Source organism: Podarcis vaucheri, assembly GCF_965113315.1.
Source record: "Podarcis vaucheri genome assembly, chromosome: 12".
Taxonomy (NCBI): domain Eukaryota; kingdom Metazoa; phylum Chordata; class Lepidosauria; order Squamata; family Lacertidae; genus Podarcis; species Podarcis vaucheri.
Genome location: NC_138750.1, coordinates 22,372,865 through 22,393,148, shown reverse-complemented (window position 1 = coordinate 22,393,148; position 20,284 = coordinate 22,372,865). Strand labels below are relative to the sequence as shown.

The 20,284-nt window shown below is 42.5% G+C and overlaps 1 protein-coding gene across 5 annotated transcripts in view; it reads left to right on the top strand.

Annotated features, from left to right (window-relative positions):
• RARB (retinoic acid receptor beta) overlaps positions 1-20,284 on the top strand; it is a 343,954-nt gene that overhangs the window by 308,908 nt on the left and 14,762 nt on the right. For all 5 annotated transcript variants that reach the window (XM_082193494.1, XM_082193493.1, XM_082193496.1 and 2 more), the window contains one exon: positions 17,190-17,350. In XM_082193494.1, the coding sequence (XP_082049620.1) occupies positions 17,190-17,350 (161 nt within the window). The remainder of the gene's footprint in view (positions 1-17,189; positions 17,351-20,284) is intronic.

Sequence of the window (20,284 nt, the reverse complement as noted above, 5' to 3'; positions counted from 1 at the left end):
ATGATTTATAAAACTTCAAGTGAGGAACTCAAACTATGTTCTTGTTCTTCCTGTGTGTGGCAAATATTCTGTCCGTGGTGTTTCTTCCTATAAGATGTTATGTAAGTTGTAAGATCCTGTAAGATGTTCCTCCTTGTAAGATGTTATGTCTTTCTTTCCTTGGTTGTTGCTGTTATCCGTCATGCTTTGGGTGGAGTTGATATCCCATTGTTGTTCCTGAAATTTCTCCATCGCTCTGCCGCACGTTTCATTGTTTTGCACCAATAACTTTTAACAACAGCTGCAAAAGTCACTCTGTCCCAGGAGATATTACCTGTTGTCACCATTTTACCTCTCAGCCTGGGAAGAGGAGCGGTCTGTCGAACTGCAGGACTCAGTAAGGAACCTTATCAGTTCCTTGGCAGTTCACAGACTTCTTTCATCCTTCCTTCCAACTGAAGATATATTAGGAATTATCCTTCCAATTAAATTAAAATCCATGTTCTCTTAGTGTTATTCAGTTCGTAGATAATAAAGGATGGGGAAGAGTCAACTCTAAGTTTCCATTGTAAATCTTTTGCAAAATTGAGCTTCCCTCCCCTTTTCCTTTTTTTTCTACACACACAGTTTCATTTGATGTTATATTCCATATTTATAATCCAATTTCTTCCATCTTCACTTGTACAAATATAATTTGAACTAACATTCAGAGGAGGGTTGCCGAATCATAAATGTAGAGAAGAAAACTTTAAATAAAGAAACCGTAGGCTCCCCCCCCCCGCCCACTGTCTTTTGCACCAAATGAAGTCTCATCTCAAATTCCAAACCTTGCAACTGGCTTGTTCCAGTTTGTGATCTCATCTCTTCTAGCACGTGCCTGTACTTTATTCCAATTACGCTCTAATTCACAGCAGAATCTCTGCTTCTTAATGGCGGTGTTGGAGGGTTTTCACCAGGCAAAGTGGTGGAGCGAGAGCCAGGTATCAAGACAAACTGCAAGTGAAGCCCGTTCCCCCCATCCCTGGGAGGAATTTGCAAGGATGATTAACCCTCAGTCATCCTTGTTTTTTCTTGGCCTACAATCTCCTGCTGTTGTGGGGGCTGCCTCCATTAAGGTGGAGCAGAACCGGAATCTCCTAGTATACTTTTCTGAAGTCAGTGGACTGACAGCTGGGCTAGCTCAATTGATAAGAGCATAAGACTCTTGATCTCAGGATCATAGGTTCAAGCCCCATGTTGGGCAAAATAATCCCTCATTGCAGGGGGTTGGACTAGATGACCCCAGTGGTCTGTTCCAACTCTACAAATTCTATGATTCTAAGTACTCCTCATCCCCAGCTCAGTCCAACCTACAAAACATTTGCTTCTTCCCCCAAATGTTACTGTGCATCTAACCTCAAAGTTTTTACAACCTCTGGATGGAAGTGAATTCCAAAAGTTGGGTAATGTTCACTGGAAATTTCTCCCTGAATGTTGTCTTGATCCAGGTTTTGAATAGAAAGGGCACTGCCAAGATGCTTCTTTCTTTCATAAATTTCTGCTTCAGACTTAGATATTTATTTTCATCCCATTTCTCTATTACAAAACTACTAAATTACAATCATTTCTTCTTAATCACACATATCCATTTAGAATTCTTATTGTAAATCTTCATTAAAAATAATGATCCTTACTTCCTGCAACCATTTAATTTAAAAAACTTTGCATCAAATTAACTCACAATAAAAACTTCAATTCTAATTAGTCATTACTTTTGTCTAATTCATTGCTCTTAGAACAGGGTCTTTACTATAATATTTTAAGAATTTATCTGAGCTATGCTTCTTTACAGCCTTCCTCTTCCCCCTCCCCCCATTCGTCCAGTGAGTTAGCTTAACAAATGTAATTAAGGTCCAACATGCATATTTTTAATTCGTAATTTTGGATTACTAATTTTTTTTAGTAATGGGCTATCAATATTTTTTCATGAGACCAGTAAATCTAGAAAGTAGATCTGAATGATTATTAAGCCAATGAAACCAGTAATTAATGATTTCTAAAATACATGGATACAAACTAAGACTGCCAAGAGACTTAGCTTTGCTGGCTGTAGAGATCATGCGCACATCACTTGCAACCCGCAACCTGTTTACAATTGTTATTCATTCTTTTGGTAACCTTGCAGGGGTACGTTCCTACTATTTCCATTTTGCAGACGGAAAATTGAACTTGAGAAAAGTCCACAACCACTTACAGGGCAATACTAGCTAGGCTTATTCAAGTCCTATTGAATTAAATGGGGGCATAGTGCCAGGTAAGTGGGGTTAAAATTGCAGCCTTAATTGTCCAAGCCCAGCGCTTTAGCTAGTAGTTTCATTGGTGTGCAGAACTGTAGCATAACTGTGTGGGGTGGGGGACGCCAAGGGTGCCAAAAAATCATTTACTTGAGTTTTCTCACTGCTCTTTTAAAGCCAAATCTGTATTTATTTGTTATACAGTAAAAGTAAATAATTTAGATACTGAACTCTGCGCAGATGGGGAAGTCTTAAGGATGGAATTACAAGTGTTCCTGTTGTGTTTGCATATCCAAGTTCAAAGCAGAGGGAGGAATAATCATTAGGGTTGTATTAAAATGACAGCCTAGACAAATAATGCATACTGACTAGGTAAGTGCTTCATGGGACTCCAAAACATGTGGAATGGTGTGCAAAAGCAAGAGTTGCACCATTTGCCTCCGTACTGAGCATGCTAACTATGCAGTGAATGTCAGGCAATTGCACAAATAGTCTATTCTCCAGCACTGAAGTTAGAATGAAGACAACCATATTCTATTTTCCCCCCTTCCCCTTCTACTGTTCCACTTATAAGGTCTAAAAATAAACAAAAGCATTATCATGGAATCCCAGAAATCAGATAGCGGGACTGCAAAAGGAAAACCAGATGTCCGATGACTGTGTGGAGACTGAAAAATGTTAAACACTGCTAAGGCAATTGGTATGACTTTTTTGTGCTCGGAGTTCATAGTAGTTGCCTCCCATTCTATCCTAACAACCATCCAGTGAGGTAGGTTAGGGTGAGATTTGGCCCAAGATCATTCAGTATGCCTGATGATTCAGTGGGGATTTGAACCTAGTTTTGCTCACGTCTAGTCTGACAGTCTACACCTCACCCCACAGCTCTCTGAAGACCAAGACTAGTTTATATGTTTATAGTGAGCAATCCTCATCATGCCTGCTCAGATGTAAGTTGTATTGGACTCAGTGAGATCAGAATTGCAGCCTTAAATGTAGTGTCATATTTCTGTATCTTTACATTTCATAAAAAAATACGTAGCTACCACATCCATATTTTTAAAACAAATAATGGTGCACAAATGTGATAGTGCATATCTTATTTGTGCGTCAGCTGGTGTGCGCAGTGAACAGTAGGCACACTTTCACATTAAAACAACAAACTGACTTCAATTCAAGGCAAATGACCTTTCTCTATTAACTGTGATAAAGTTATGTTCAGTAGCAATACGGAATACTCATTTGAAATTGAGCTGAAGTTATAGTTACTCTGCAGTACATAACATGGAGTGAATAATATGGTCTCTCTTAAAAATGAAAAATTACAGAAAAGGGCGTTGCTTCACTTCTTTCAGTGACAGTACTATTATTAGTTGTTGTTATGGTTAGACTTTATACCCTTCCATTCATCATAAATGAGTAAACGACGTGTAACAACAGTGTAAAGGCACGAAATACAATGCTATTAAAACAAGCGGAATAATCAGTTATCCTTAAATGCAGACACTGATCTCTATAACATTTTGCAGGCCATATACCCTATTGTTTGCTCTATAAGACTCACTTTTTCCCTCCTAAAAAGTAAGGGGAAATGTGTGTGCATCTTATGGAGCGAATGCAGGCTGCGCAGCTATCCCAGAAGCCAGAACAGCAAGAGGGATTGCTACTTTCACTGCGCAGCGATCCCTCTTGCTGTTCTGGCTTCTGAGATTCAGAATTTATTTTCTCTTGTTTTCCTCCTCCAAAAACTAGGTGTGTCTTGTAGTCTGGTGCGTCTTATAGAGCGAAAAATACGGTACATGCATACCTGGAATGCATGGAGGAAGAGGAAGGTCTTTAGCTGCTGGTGAAAGATGAGTCAACTTTGTGCCAGTCAGTGCTATTTTTTCTAGAAACAGAGGTGCAGGAACTCACCACGAACACCTCCACGAACACCTTCTCTTAGAATGGCAGTGGTACCCATCTGAAAGGTGCTGGAACTGAGTTCTAGCTGGGAGGGGGGGGAGAGCCCTGGTGCCAGCTAAATCTCAAGGGGGAGGGCCTTCTGCAACTGGGATATTATTCCTGTGAAAGTGTTCTGAAGAAGTTAGGTATGCTTGCGTTCTGGAGAACAGAAAGATCTGCCAAATTCCACGGCCTGTTTCTGAACTCTTTAATTCTGATTAAAAGTTCCTTTTTATGAAGTATGGACCAGCTGCATCCCCAAGACTTCCCTGGTGAAACTTGTACTATCAGCTTGAGTGGTTTTGCCCTGAGAGAGCAGGATCATCAGCCATGCATTCTCCTTTCCTGGGAGTAGAGATCAGCAGCTCTGCCAAATTATACCATACCATGTGCAGTCGTTTGTGATGTAAATTACAACCAGCTCAGGCCTCCTTGCGGGCCACCACCACCATCTAATGAGTGGCCACTTGTTGAAACCAGACAACAGGCTCGAGGGGAAAGGGTCTGCTGCCTTCAGTGAGCTGGAACACCCTGTCCTTTGCTTTCCATTCTGTATAATACCCAAGTTTCATCTTTTGTTTTCCATGCAGGAGTCTGGAAACTGGGTCAGTTAATCCAAGTAGAAAGCATCATTTTATTGAGTTAACTCTGTGGTGGACTGCTGCTTCTTTGCCTTATCAAAACAAGCTTCCTGGTTTGCAATAAGTCTCCCCATTGAAATTATCCAGGATCTTCTGTAATAATGTTGAATTTAAATCAACAACAACCAAAAATACCACTCTCCTTTTGAAAAATGCATTGTTTCCAGAAACAACCGTCCCCCCACCCGTCTCCTTTGCCACTTGTTTTGATCAGTAAATTAGATCAGACTTTGTTATTCTTAAAACCATTTCACTTAAAACAGTATAGCAGAAAGTGAAAAGTGAGAAGATTATCAGTAGATCAAATGAGAATTTTGGGGAGTCTGGACCATATGTTGCAAACTGCAACTTTTAAATCAGTCTGATAATTACTGGCTTGAGATATTCCTTAGGATCACAGCTGAATCAGCTGGGGGGTGGAAGCACATTTGAACAGGTTTTAAATCATAAACCATTGGTGTAGAGCAATTTTGTTATCTGGTTGCTAAGATTTTCATCTGGAATGCATGTTTCTGCAGATATCTGCAGGCATTAATAATATCCATTGATGGGATGTAGATGGGATGGGGGAAGAATTATTATAAAATGTCACTGTAGCAAAATAGATTGGAGATTGCATGTTGGATAGGACAAAGTAGGAAAATCTTTTTCTTTCTATTGAACTGAGTTAAATTGGTGTAGGAGTGTTGAAGTTATCAAGTTCTACAAACGTTGATGTCAAGAAAGGGTGTTTCTAGAGCAGCTGGTTTACAAGTGCAAGAAATAAAATGTGCTGTATTGATAAAGGTGGTCAAATCTTCATTATTCACAGCACGCTATTTGCAAAGTTAGGGGTGGGACAACTGAAAACATCTAGGCTTTGTACACACCATACATATGAGAGCTGTAGTTTGTAATTGTAGCTTTCTTAGGGGTAAACTGCTGTTCTCAAGGTGTTTTTTTTGGGGGGGGACCATGTAGAGTGGTACCTCGGGTTACAAACTTAATTCGTTCTGGAAGTCTGTTCTTAACCCGAAGCATTCTTAACCCGAGACGCGCATTCCCTACATAGGCCTCCTGCGGCCCCGGAAGTGTTCATATCCCAAGGCAGAGTTTGCAACCCGGGACACCTACTTCTGTGTTTTGGGAATTTGTAACCTGAAGGATTTGTAAGCAGCACGTTTCATAACCTGAGGTACCACTATACTTTAAATGTATGGTGTGTACACAGCTTCAGATTGCTAAAAACTGGATTTCTAATAAACATTCCACCTTTGGAAAGACGGACTTCCTAGCAGTTGTAGTGATCTATAATGCACAATCCCAACTGAAACTATTGTTTTACACTATGTTTACAATTAACAATGTCATTTTCATTTCCTTTGACTTTTGTCTGTCAAACCATTCAGTTGTCTTAGACTAGGGGTGATAACTGTGGTCCTTCAGTTATTGTTGCACTACAAGTCGCATCAGCCACATCCACCATGGTCAATCACAGGAGCCAGCTTCTAGGGGTTGAGGTCCCAAATAAAACTTTTGAGAAAATTGGCCTTCCCCAAAAGTTGATGGGCATTGCCATTCAAATGGTGTGTGTGTACTGCGTCTTCTGATCGATTATTGAATCCTTTATTCAAGTTGGCACCCCTGTGGATGACGATCAGGGATAATAGGAACCATAGTCCAACATTTGGAAGACCACAGGTTCCATTCATCCTAGACTATGAGTCCTTAGGGAACCAAACTATTAACATTTAGAAAAACACATCAGCCCAAATCAAATCAGTAAGTGAATCTCTGCAAAATGTTCAGTATTCTCATGCTTACAGTGACAATTATTCTGCATTCTTGTGATCATTTTCAAATGCATACCCCCTGCACTACAATAATTAAGTTAATTATAAACAGAAAACTGAGTGATTGTGGCTGTCATAAGAGCATCCCCTGAATCGTATTATGAGATTTGAACCAGCAACTTCCTTGTTTAAAGCTCACAGTCTAAGCCATTACATTGCATCATTTCATAAGAACAACTTGAGTGGAGATGACATGTTCTTTATTGCATGGACATCACAAACAGCACATTGCTTCAGAGCCTGTTATATGTCACTCCATCTCCAAGTGCACAGCAAAAGTTCAAGGACAAAGCGATTGGTTATTGAATGCAATGGGCCTCCTTTTCATGTGGAAATGGGACAGAACAGCCTTTTGAATGAAACTGATATAGAGCATAAACAGACTGTTCCATCCATCCCAGTGCTAAATGTTATGAAGTACAGTCATACCTTGGAAATCAAATGAAATCCATTCCAGAAGTCCGTTCGACTTCCAAAACATTCAGAAACCAAAGCACGGCTTCTGATTGGCTGCAGGAAGCTCCAGACGTTCTATTTCCAAAAATTGTTTGCAAAATGGAACAGTCACTTCTGGGTTTGCAATGTTCGGGAGCCAAAACGTTCGAGAACTAAGCTGTTTGACTTTCAGGGTATGACTGTACTTTATCCAAGTCTACCTAAACAAGGCTGAGCACGTAAAATTCAGCTAATTGCTATCAACAGAGGGTTGATATCAGGCAGTGCACTCAGTTACTATAAATGTTTTCTCATTTCAAAAATCCAATAAACTGATCTGCTGATCTCTGGAAACCTTCATTTCTCCAAATTAGGAGGCTTTCTCCTGACTTTTAGGGAGAATTAATGTAATATTCAGAGGACGCGGGTGGCGCTGTGGGTAAAACCTCAGCGCCTAGGACTTGCCGATCGCATGGTCAGCGGTTCGAATCCCTGCGGCGGGGTGAGCTCCCGTCTTTCGGTCCCAGCTCCTGCCCACCCAGCAGTTCGAAAGCACCCCTAAGTGCAAGTAGATAAATAGGTACCGCTTACCAGCGGGAAGGTAAACGGCGTTTCCGTGTGCTGCGCTGGCTCGCCAGAGCAGCTTCGTCACGCTGGCCACGTGACCCGGAAGTGTCTTCGGACAGCGCTGGCCCCCGGCCTCTAGAGTGAGATGAGCGCACAACCCTAGAGTCTGGCAAGACTGGCCCATACGGGCAGGGGTACCTTTACCTTTACCTAATGTAATATTCATACATTCTTAGATGACCAACTTTTGAGTGATGTGTGCTAGGAAGGTCAAATTTGGCTATTTATTTCTGTAATCCACTGTCCATGGAAATTGCTGTTCCAGATTTCAAAACCATAAGTCCAAAGGACATTGGCTTCAAGAAGGTAGCTCCAAAGGGCATTTGAGCAACTGGAATCGGATGAGACAACTTACTAACGACATTCTCATGGCCTCTGTCTCAGGGTTTAAATACTTGGGATTTTTCAGATTTCTCAATGGAAACATTAACAGCCAAAGCCTATACATACTCAGATGTAAGCATCGTGGAGTTTAAAGGGACTTAACGCCCAGGTAAACTTGCAGGTGTAGGATTGCAGCCCAAATGGTTGTTGTTGTTGTTGTTTCAAGGCCACTGTCGTTCTTTTTGTAGAAAAGATCATGCATGTATATATTCTAACGTGTGTGAGCACTTCCCATCAAAATGATATCATGAGAGCCCAAGCCTTTGTTGGGACTATGCCAGGCATAGGCAAACTCGCCCTCCAGATGTTTTGGGACTACAACTCATCCCTAGCTAACAGGACCAGTGGTCAGGGATGATGGGACTTGTAGTCCCAAAACATCTGGAGGGTCGAGTTTGCCTATGCCTGGACTATGCGTTGGGACTTTGCTCTTAGGTGACAATTTTGAATTTGGGTACTCTTAGCAATGATAGTATTGCAGACTATTTTAGGCAGAATTGCATACAAACCTATATGCAGTTAACGCTGGTGAATTTTCACGAGGACTTAAAAAAACACCTAACTAACTAACTAACTAACTAACTAACTAACTCACAAACTCACAAACTGATGTGGATAATAATAAGAAGAACTGAATTTTTGATTTGACAAATGAGAAACTGAAATGGAAAACTTCATGTATCCCTAATTATGGGTGTGTCTTCTGCCTAATAGCAGCCTAATAATGGCAATTCATTGTTCACTTTAAGTTAATTATTCCACTCCTTGCTTAAAAATCCACATAAGCTTTTATTTTGAATGACTGCCTCTATTCCTCTAGGAGAAAACCTACACTGTGGTGCATTAATCTGTTGTCTATAAAAATACACCTAATGTTGACAGTGAAAATGACCAGGATGTATTTTCACCACTTGTACCTGATAATTCAGCATCTAGCAATTAGTACTAATATCTCTTTGCTTAAGGAAAATGTAGTGCTCACCATTATTTTTTTTATATTTAGGGGGTGAATATCTGTTCCACAGAGTAGATGAAACTGCTCGTGTTCACGGGCTGTCCCTGGGGATAGAATCAATCATTGTACTAGAAAAGGGTGACATTTAAAGAAAGAAACTTGGAGGGAAATGTCATGCTTAAAAAATTAGATTTAAATGCACTAACTCCTGATTGATTTTTATTGCACTCGGATGGATACAGTGATTGATTATGAGGCTTACAGATGTTTAGTACCTTTTTCACTTCTCTAATAATCAGAATAATCTAATTTTCAATGTCATTTAATGTACAGTACTGAAGGTTATAATAGATCAAGTTTATAGCAATATAGCAAGAATTATGTAATGAATGAAAAGTACATGGAAACCAGACAGAATTCAGTCTCTCTGTGTTGTTGGAAGGGTCTAGAAATTGTGATGTACACATGGCTCATGCGTTGTCCAAGTCCTTTAAAGCATTTTGGTTTCCTCCAAAGCTTACTGCCTTCTTTCCTACGGTGAGAGGATGCTAAAAGTTAGCAAGGAAAAATCTACTAAAGAAATGTCTTTAAGTGTGAAAGCATTGAGGGCTTTGCTTCATATCTGCACCTAGAGAAAACCAACAGTATACCAGTTTCCAGTATCTTAATTTTGATTTGCAGATGTAGAATAACTCAATGCATAACTGGAAAAGGTGTCTGTTCACTAATGGAACAGATTTCAAGGGCTGCAGGAGGCTTGGGGTGAGGGGAAAGAGAAAAAAAGAACGCTCTCTTCACATTTTTGGAAGCTGGTTCAGATAATGCTGGAGACTACACAATATATTTTATTATATTGCATTTTTTGCAATGTGCTTTACTTTAATACGTGTCTGCATGTACTGAATATTTATACAGTACTCTATAACATCTCATTTCAAACATCGTTGAAATTGTGATGTAGGAAGCCTCCGATATATCTGAATGTATCAAGCCCCTAGATATATTCAGTGTATATTAAATTCTAAATGTATCAGTGTGAAAATTCAGTTAGGATGTTTGTGTTTTAAAACTGTGCATATTAGCCTTATCTTTGTGGGTGCCTTGTGTATGTATCAGTTAGTGTCATCTGGTTTTCAATAATAATAATAATAATAATAATAATAATAATAATAATAATCCCAATAGTTTTTGTCAGGCATCTTACACCCTTCATTAAATCTGTGGTACTATTTGCATGTGATTTTGTGTGTGTGTGTGTGTGTGTGTGTGTGTGTGTGTGCCCATGATGAATCTTAAACCTAGAAGTTATTCTTCTTCACCTCAGCCAAATACCATGCAGTCCTGCACATGATTATTTTGTGTACCGCATTCTCGACTAACGTCTTAACCGAAACAAGAGACTGTTTGAAGAGGTACTCTCCCCTCTTAACATGTCCCCTGCAGACTGGGCTCCTTGACAAGCCTCCCTCTGTGGGTGAGAGAGGGCACCCTCCTTTATGCTCCCAGAAGGATAGGTTCTGAGGTTGCCCCCCCCCTTTCCCTTCCAGGGCCGCCATTTTGGCACCAAGAGTGAAAGCATAAACTTGTTTCTTATGAAGAACCCGGGAGAAGGAAGGATGTTCCTTCCTTTCTTCTGCCTGCTCTCGCATTCTATCAACTCCTGCTTGGAAGTTTCCTTTCCAGTAGTGAGGGTAGTCTGTAAATCATAAATGAAATGCACAGCTATTACCAGATTCTGGCACTAAGCCCAAGCTGATCATCTTAATCTTTTTTTCCCCCCTTAAGGCAAATTCAGCATATCTTAAGAGGAAGTGATGAAAAAGAACATAATAGGGGGGAAATGTAAGAAACAGCAAGGTGGCAGACTTCAAGAAGTTAATAATAATAATAATAATAATAATAATAATAATAATAATAATAATAATAATAATAATAATTTATTACTTATACCCCGCCCTTCTGGCCAGGCCTACCCAGCCACTCTGGGCAGCTGCCAACAGAATATTAAAAACAATAAAACATAAACCAATAAAAACTTCCCTAAACAGGGCTGCCTTCAGATGTCTTATGAAAGTCAGAGAGTTGTTTATTTCCTTGACATCTGATGGGAGGGCATTCCTTTGATCCTCGGTTTTCGAACATTTCGGAAATCGAACGTTCTTCCAGAACGAATTACATTTGAAAACTGAGGTTCCACTGTAGTATGATAAATGGCTTGGACCAAGGATACTTAAAGGACCATCTCCCATATGAGCCTGCCTGCTCAATAAGGCCTGTGGCTTATTCTTCACATCCCACCAGGGGAGAAGGTGCAACTGGTTGGGATGCAAGAGTAGTCCTCCTCTCTGGCAGTGCCGTAAGTGGTGGAATTCCCGGTCAGACGAGGTCTTTTCAGCCACCTCTTTTGGAATTCTGCTGCTGCCTGGTTGAGATATTTTTGTTCAGTGGGCATTTGACCTGCGAAGCAATGGAACTTTGCTCAACTAAACCCTGGTTTTATGGCTATATTATATGCTAATCAAATCCTGTGGAAAAAAATTATTGATACATAATTTGCTTGGGTATGCAGCTGTAGGAATGTACATGTGGTTGAACAACATGTTGTGGATGCTGGCTGGTGATGAAAAGGTGGGCCTGTTTGTTTATTAACTAACCATTTAATAATAAATTTTCTTAGTCACTTGTTGCTGAGTGTTAATTTTAGGGAGATGTGGGTGAATTGGGGACATTGACTGATGCTGGTTCTCTGTATTAAGAAAACTAATATGCTTTTTAAAAAATTGTTCAACTGCTTGGCTTTTTCAGTATACGGTAAACCACCCTGAACATGGCTTTTCCAATGGAAGAGTGGGATAAAAGTACGCTCAGTGAATGAATGAATGATTGAATGAGTGATGCTTGCTTTGAATGCAAAACCAAGTACAGTGGTACCTCTACTTACATTCACCTCCGGTTACGTATCCTTCAGGATATGTACACGGCAAACCTGGAAGTATTTTTCCAGGTTTCGCCACATGCGCAGAAGCGCTCTACTGCCACGCACACATGCGCAGAATCAGTCCCTCCAGTTGCAGAAAACTCTGGATCCGACCACAGCTCTGGAATGGACCCCATCCGCGACTGGAGGTACCACTGTATGTGATGACCCTACTATTCTATTTTTAGATAGATATAGGCACTGCCTGCCATTAGGCAGTGCCGACCAACCCGTGAGGCAAGGTGTGGCAACTGCCTCAGGTGTCAGGATCTACAGGGGCAGCAAAGATCCAGCCTCCAAGCAACTCATCCCCCACTGCTCCTGCGGCAGTGGCAGTAACAGCTGCAGCACACTCCTTGGAGAACAGATTTGCCCCTGCACCTGCAGCATTGCGTGGACAGACAGAGTTCCCCCAACCCCAGGCAACCCCCCAGTGGAATAGTGACTCAAGACAACGTGCTACGGGATTAAAATTGGCCACGACTTTATTGAGTTTCAGATGTAGGGAGACCTTGGCTCAGGCATTGGGCGTTTATCCTTCCTAGTCCCCAGCCGGGGATCTGGGAGACTGATATCAGAGTTATCCAGAATGTGTGGGGATTGGGCTGGCTCTGGGGAACATATGTTCAAGCAGAGAGCCTGCCCCCCGTTTTGCCGCCGTCACAGGGCAGAACAATGACAACCTCTCGGCGTATGGCCACTGCCTCCCCTCAAGACCCCTTTAACGGGGAACCCTGGGATCACCGCCACAAGGGCGGCGTGGGTCACCGCTTCACGCCCCCCCCCTTTAGGAAGATAGACTAAAGGATTCTGCCCAAGGCCTGAAACCGCCAAAGTTGTGACATTTTGCTTCAGGAAAGGCAAAACCTGCCAATGCAGCAAAATACCTTTCCGGCCTTTCAGCAGCGACCATGACGTAGCAGCGCCCGCGTACCTGTGGAGAAGAGGTTAATCTGCAAAAGAAGGCTTAACTGAGGGAGGGCAGGGTGGGAGAAGCTCTGGAGCGAACTCACGCTTTGCAGGTAAGATTCACCTGTTGTGTGAGCAGGGCGGTCCCTCCCCCTACCTGGCCAATCCCCTGGCAATGCCTCCCCAGGCGGGATTGGGCGATTGGCTGAGGTAGGTGCAGACCTCCAGGTATCCAGCCTGGGGAGGGCGAAGCCAGCCCGTACTACTGGGAGCCGCACTGGGATCCGGGGGGCTGCGCTTGACCACGCAAAAGGCACACCCCCATTTGATGTGGGGAGCCGTCATTACCCCCATGCCAACTCTACAGAAGTCTCTTGGCGAATAGGAGGCATTGCTGGACTCCTCCCAGGGAGAAAATGGTGTGGACTGTTGTCTTGTGTTGTCTTGTGCCCTAGGGTATACACCCATCTGGTGGGATTCAGAGCAACCCCCTTTTCCCCCTGGTGGCAGCCTTTGGTTCCCACTTCAACCACTGTGTAAAGTTGATTTGTTTCTTCCCGCTGTTCTTCACTCACTCCTCTTTCCCTGACAGGGGACACGGTTTTGTGGTTTGCCTCAGGTGCCAAAATGTCTTGGGCTGGCCCTGCATGTAGTTAAACGTGTGAGTACAGCTATATACACCCGGTGTGTACATATATGCCAGTGTTTCCCCTTTAATAGCCTGGCTCTCCAAAGCATTCTGCCTCCCATTCAACACACTCGGTGGAACGCTGAAATACTGCAGCACTTGAGTCCTAAGTATTTAATGGCTATAACGAATTCTTATATCAACATTACTCCAGGCATGTTAAATACAATAGTTAGATTCATAGTTGGTGTGACTTCATTAAAGCCCATGATCTTGCACTTGGGATTTGTGCAGAGATAACTAGCTTTGGGAAGATATAACTTATATAAAATACAATATACAGCATAATCACATATTCTGTATTTGCACAGCACGGCAGTTACAGTCACTCTGGGAACACTAGCTTGGAATTTACTGATTTTTGTATGTTTATTTAATTCCCTGGCCTGTAGAAGAGTCTTGCCCTTGACTTTTACGTTGAATTAGCAATATCACTGAGTATGTGTATTGCTTTGTTCGTCCAGAAGTTCTTTACACTCTTCAAAATTACACCTCACAATTTTCAATAAATTGTGCAAGGTGCTAAATTATCACTTCATCTGACTGACTTTCTTACAGTGCAGATTTTATGCATTTCTACTCAAACGTATGCCCCATTTAGATCAGCGGGGCTTACTCCCAAGTAAGTGTTTGCAGGATAGCAGTTTTAAGTGTGCCTGACATTAAAGGGGGGGGGGGCTTTTTTTGATAGCATAATTACATTAAAAGGCATGACTTAAAGGGTGTTTTAGCTCATACCCTCCAACATTTCTCTGATGACAATAAGGGCATCTATCATTATCATCATCCTATTTTTACCACACCCACCTGACTTTGTTGCCTCAAACGCTCTAGGCAACTTCCAACATATATAAAAACATAATAAAGGATTAAACGTTAAAAACGTTCCCTATACAGGGCTGCCTTCAGATGGCTGGAGGGTCAAATAACTCCATACCCTCCAACATTTCTCGGATGAAAATAGGGACATCCTAAGGAAAAGCGGGACATACTGGGATCACGTCAGAAACTGGGATGGCTTCTGCAAATCCGGGACTGTCCCTGGAAAACAGGGACACCTGGAGGGATGTGTTAGCTGTCAGTGTAATATTTCACCTCCCTTTCCATCAACTCGGGTTCCCTGTACTGCTTCAGAACACAAATCTAACTCACGCCACCCAAAAATGATGTTGCCCACCTGTGACTTCAGACACACAGGACATATGTTTGACCCCCCCAAAACAGCAGCAGTGGCCTATGGGGTTGTCACCTTTGTTCTAACGCGGCTCCTGTGCCTTCCCAGAGTGCATGATGGACAACAGCTAGCTAGCTGCTGATGGCCAAGCGTAGCAAACGCAGCAGCGTTGTGCCAAGGCAGTAGAATTGCCCTGCTTCCTGGTTATGTAAACTCCTCTCCCACTGCAAGGAGCAGCAGGCCTCTTGCCATAGAGCTCCATTTGCATATATTTCTCTGTGCTGATTGACACATTTGCTAAACATAAGGTCTCAGCAGCTACTTAGCTCAATAGCTTGGAACAGCTTGTAGAACACAAACACCTTATTTAGGGCAATCTTGCGAGCTGCTGCCAAGAACTCCCAGGGCCCAGATGATTCAGATGGGAATTGCTTTGTGTGTGTGTGTTTCTGTGTTTCTTTTCTGCTATTGGGTGATGGGCTTGGCTGGAGTCCTGGCTTTATTTTGCCATACAGTTCACGTCCCTCGGAGGAAGGTCTTTTCAGATGGTGTGGGCTGGAAGCTCTCTGTGGGGGAACTGGTTACCTATTCCTAGAGGGAGAAAAAGGGACAGGTGGATTTGAGCCTGTCTTCATACTACACAGCCCATAAAATGAGTTCCAAAGGATTCACAGAAAACCGTTTTAAGGGCAGCAGGAGAATAGCCATTAACAAAGTGGGGCAGCCAAATACCAGTGAAGTCCTGGTCCAACATTTTCACCACCCTTGATTCTTAATTTTCCATTTACACTCCTCTCATTGACTATACAAGCAAACCAAGTTTGTAGTTTAGCCTTGTTGTCACTGTTTAAGATGGCCTAGGTAACTTATTGCAAGGCAGTCGTGATTTGACCTAGTGCAGTGCTCATTCAATGACATCACATTTTGGGCTTCTTGTGGATTATGGGTAGCTGACTCCGTATACTAATTCCACTGGAGCCGGCATTGTATTAACGGTAGGCTTAGTCCTCCATCAGTGTGTAGATGTAGCGCTATTCCCTTTAGAGCTCACCTGGTTAATTTAGTTTATCCCCCAGAGTGCCTCAGCCCATGCATATATTACCCTAACCACAATTTCAATCCGCTCCATACTTAGAATGTTTTTGTCCCCGTGGTACTACTAAGTTTGGTATTTCGGTGTTAATCTAGTGATAATTGGTCAACAAGCGGCATGATCCTATATAGAAATGGAAATTGCAGCAAAACATATCGAAATGCAGTTTCCCAGAGGTGGCGACTTAAAGGTTTATAGCACAGAGTGATTCCATGGGCAGTGCCAATGATGAATATTGTAATATCACGTGTCGTTGCACGCAGTTTGCCTATAAATAACTGAAGAGAGATCCTTGCACTGTATTAGGAACAGCCTTACCGTAAAATGTCAGTCTGGGTTAATTTACTATGAAGGGTATTATTATTATTATTATTATTATTATTATTATTATTATTGGGGGTTGTGGGGTAGGAAGCTTCAGCTCAATGGTAGAACTCATACTTTGTGTGCAAACGATCCCAGATCTCAAGGTAGGCCTGGGTAAAGACTCCTGCCTGCAATCCTGTTGAGCCATGGCCAGTTTGCATAGACTGAGAGTGGCTCACCTATGGTTCTCTAGACCTTAGAATCATACAATGTTATGGTTGGAAGGAACCCCAAGGGTCATCTAGTCAACCCCCTACAATGCAGGAATCTTACCTAAAGCATCCATGGCAGACGGCCATCCAACCTCTGCTTAAAAACCACCAAGGAAGGAGAGTCCACAGGCTCCCGAGTGAGACCGTCCCGCTGTCGAACAGCTCTTACTGTCAGAAAGCTTTTCCTGATGTGTAGTCAGAATCTCCTTTGGCCCTTTGAAGCCATTGGTCCGAGTCCTACCCTCCAGAGCAGGAGAAAACAAGCTTGTTCCCTCTTCCACGTGACAGCCCTTGAGATATTTGAAGATGGCTACCATATCTCCTCTTTTCCAGGCTAAACATACCCAGCTCCTTCAACTGCTCCTCATAAGGCTTGGCCTTGTGAGACTCCAGTTCCCATCAGCCCTCACCATTGGCCATGCTGCTTGGGGGCTGATGGAAGTTGTAGTCCAACAAATATCTGGATGGGCGCAGGTTAGCCACCCTGGTTTAGGTGATCCTGAGCTAGAAGGACCAGTGATCTTACTTGGTAGAAGACGGCTTCCTATACCCCCCCCCCCCGTTGTATTTTATTGCTCCTTTGTGGTGTTTTGGTGCTCTCGGTATGTTTTGCTTCTTTAACGTTTGCTGCTGTATCCAAGAGCTGTTGGACTTTGGTTAGTGTGCCATACTTGATCTGCCTCCCTTCTTGCCCCCTTCCCAGCTGTCAGAAATGACAGGAACAAAAAGAAGAAGGAGCCTTTAAAGCAAGAGTTTATGGAGAATTACGAAATGACGGCAGAGTTGGATGACCTCACAGAGAAAATCCGAAAATCTCACCAGGAAACCTTCCCTTCTCTCTGCCAGTTGGGCAAATACACTACGGTAAGAGATGTGTGTAATGAAGACTGGAGGGGTCTGGTGGGCTGTCAGAATCACAGAAGTTAATTGATCTGGAAGGGACCAGGAAGTATTTAATGCAACCCCATGCAGTGAAGCAGAAGCCTTTTCATACCAAAAACCTTTCTTTCTTTTTTGTTGGTATGATCCAGGTTGTGTAGTGCTATGCGTGAGTGCAGGAGGGAGCCACATACCAGGTGATGGGGCAAAAAAACATCCATTTAATAAAACAAAAATCTAAAGATTTTGAAATAATCAATGATAGCATAGAGGGAATCATTAAAACAGAGGCCTACCGAGAGTAGAAGAACCACAAGGTTCTTAGAGGACATGCAAGAGGAAAGTGAAGAGTGAGTTATAAATCTCTGCCGTGTAGAAAAAAGTCTGCTTATTCCTGCTAGGACTATCAAGAGAAATGAACACATTTCCCCTGATGGGGATTGCTTTGTATTCCAAGACCAGTCTTCATATTATATTGGATAATATAGTAGTACCATACCATACTGATAACTTATTTTTGTTTTAACCCAGATTCTGCACACCACATAGATTTTAATATGAATTTGCCGTATAGAAATAATAATGATGATAATAATTAATTGGACAGTTCCCTCATTTTAAATTTCTGAGGTATTTTCATGAGCAAAGATGGTATGTTTCATAAGCTTTATTTGGCATAGAAATCTGCACGGAATGTTTTGCTCCCTGTTGAACAAAAAAATAGTGTGTTGTTGCTTTTGATAAGGTAGTCACCTCCCAAATTCGTGAGCTGCCCGTTTAATCCGGCCCATCTGCTTTGCGCTTGCAAACTGTCGTTTTGTACTCCAAAGCGGTCAAGAACAAATCAGGGTTTGCTGAGACCCCCCCCCCGATAGGCTGACTAGAGGAGGTCTGCATTCATTTCAGTGGCTCGGGCCCCTCCCAACCAAACCAAAACAGAAATTGTGTTCAATAGGTTAAACAGAATTGAGGAACAAAAAAGTGTGGGTCCTCACCCCTCTGCAACTATATCAGTCTCTCCACAAATGTCTTGTTCTATATTCTTAGTTGGAGATGCAGCAGATTGCTGCAAAAAAAGCCCCACCAAAGGGGATCAATTTGGATGAAAAATAAAAATAAATAAAATTTAAAAATGGCCATGTGTTTGGATTTTACAGCATGGCTGGGCTTTTCGGCTGATAAAAGTGTCACTAGGGGGCCTTCCAGTATTATTCCACCATATGTCCTCTGTTGCAGCACTATGGGAAATGTGGTCCTTAAGCTGCATGCATGAAAAAAACAACACTCGGAAATCATGCTGTTGTAAAACATTCAGCAAAACTCCACCCGTTTGATACTTCTCAGAACCCATGGAGAGCGAATCCTGGAATTTCCGCTTCTAACCTTCTTTTATATTAATTCCATATTTTATCTTTTGGCCTGCATATCAATGCTGACTCAGTTTTATATTTCCATATCGAGGGGAACGGCTACAAATGTGCTTGTTTTTCCAAGTGGTGCTTTTTAGCAGCTCTGATTACTGTATACAATGTTGTTGCAGCGCTTTCTGGTTTCAGCGTCCGTAAGATGAGGCAGAGCCATTTTGGGTCCCTCTTGAACACGGCAAAGCAGTGCCATAAAACAGCAAGTGAACGTGGCGCTTTATTGACTAACCTCTTCTCTTCAGCTTGCATAATCGCCAAATCAGATTTGCATTTTGTTAAGGCTGCCGGGCATCCGCTCAAAAGCATCTCTGTCAAAACTTCCCTGGCTCAGGGATGGTGGGCGGAGGAGCATGATAAACCGAGCTCATAAGATCCCGGTCAAGATTTTGTTCACACTAGCTGATTTCATGCAACGTCTTCTTTCCAGATGGATACCCTATTGTAAAATGATTTCCTGCTCTAGGCTCTGCTCTTCGCTGCCATTTCCCTCCCTATGGAAGTGGATAAACTGCCTATTAAATTTAATTACAACCTGAATGGCTGCACATCTTGATATTATTCCCCACCCCCACCTACAGTATTTCACCGAGGTCCTTGAGGATGATCCAAAATAAATCTTAAGGATGCAGACTCACTGGTAGGAGGAGGAAATGTTTCCATGAGCAAAGCGGTGACTGTTAACCCCTTTATGTCGCAGAATGTCCTAGGGCAAGGCTCAGCGTCAAAATTCATCTCTGCACAACATGCGTGGGAAAGGTTCCTGTTGGATCGCGCCTCCTAAAGGAAATGTTTTGTGGGGACATTTCCTCCTGCCTCCTGTTATTATCCTGCCCAAGCAAAAGCATTTCCTTCGCATGGTCACAAAGTGCCTTGTTTCTGTCAGCAAATGAGTCTAGGCTCAGCTGCTGGGAAGATGGTTGTGTGATCATCTTCCTGTTTGTCTGACTCCTCCAGGACCTGGAATTTACCTATACCGTTCATCAGAACTTTTTGAGTTTCTTTGCCTCGTTTTCAAGTTATCCCATTCATCAAGTTGGTACCAGTCTTTTGCACTCTCCTGTGCCAGTTCTTGTCGGAGAATGCCCAGATTCTAAACCCATTTTAAATAGGCCACAGACCTGGATCTAGCAACAGCAAGTCTCGTGACCTTCCTAGCCTTTCAGTAGCCCCATTCAAGCCTTCAAAAGACGGCACAAAGGCTTTAAATGGGGAGGAGGAGGTACTTAACATGTCAACCCCTGTTCCTGTGTTCCCATGTTTCCTGGGTGTGTCTGTCCACCCAACTTTCCCGGAAGGTCAGCACACTTGTCAGCACATTACTTGGCTGGAGAAGCGCATTGCAAATTTCAGAGTAGTGTGAATTTTGAAGGAAGATAGGGCTTCCGTTGCATATTGTTTCACAAACTGCAGATTAGGCAGAATCTCCTTGAAATGCAAACTGAACTGACCCTCTCCCCAATCCCTTCTTCTTGCAACCAGGAACCCTCAGCTACTG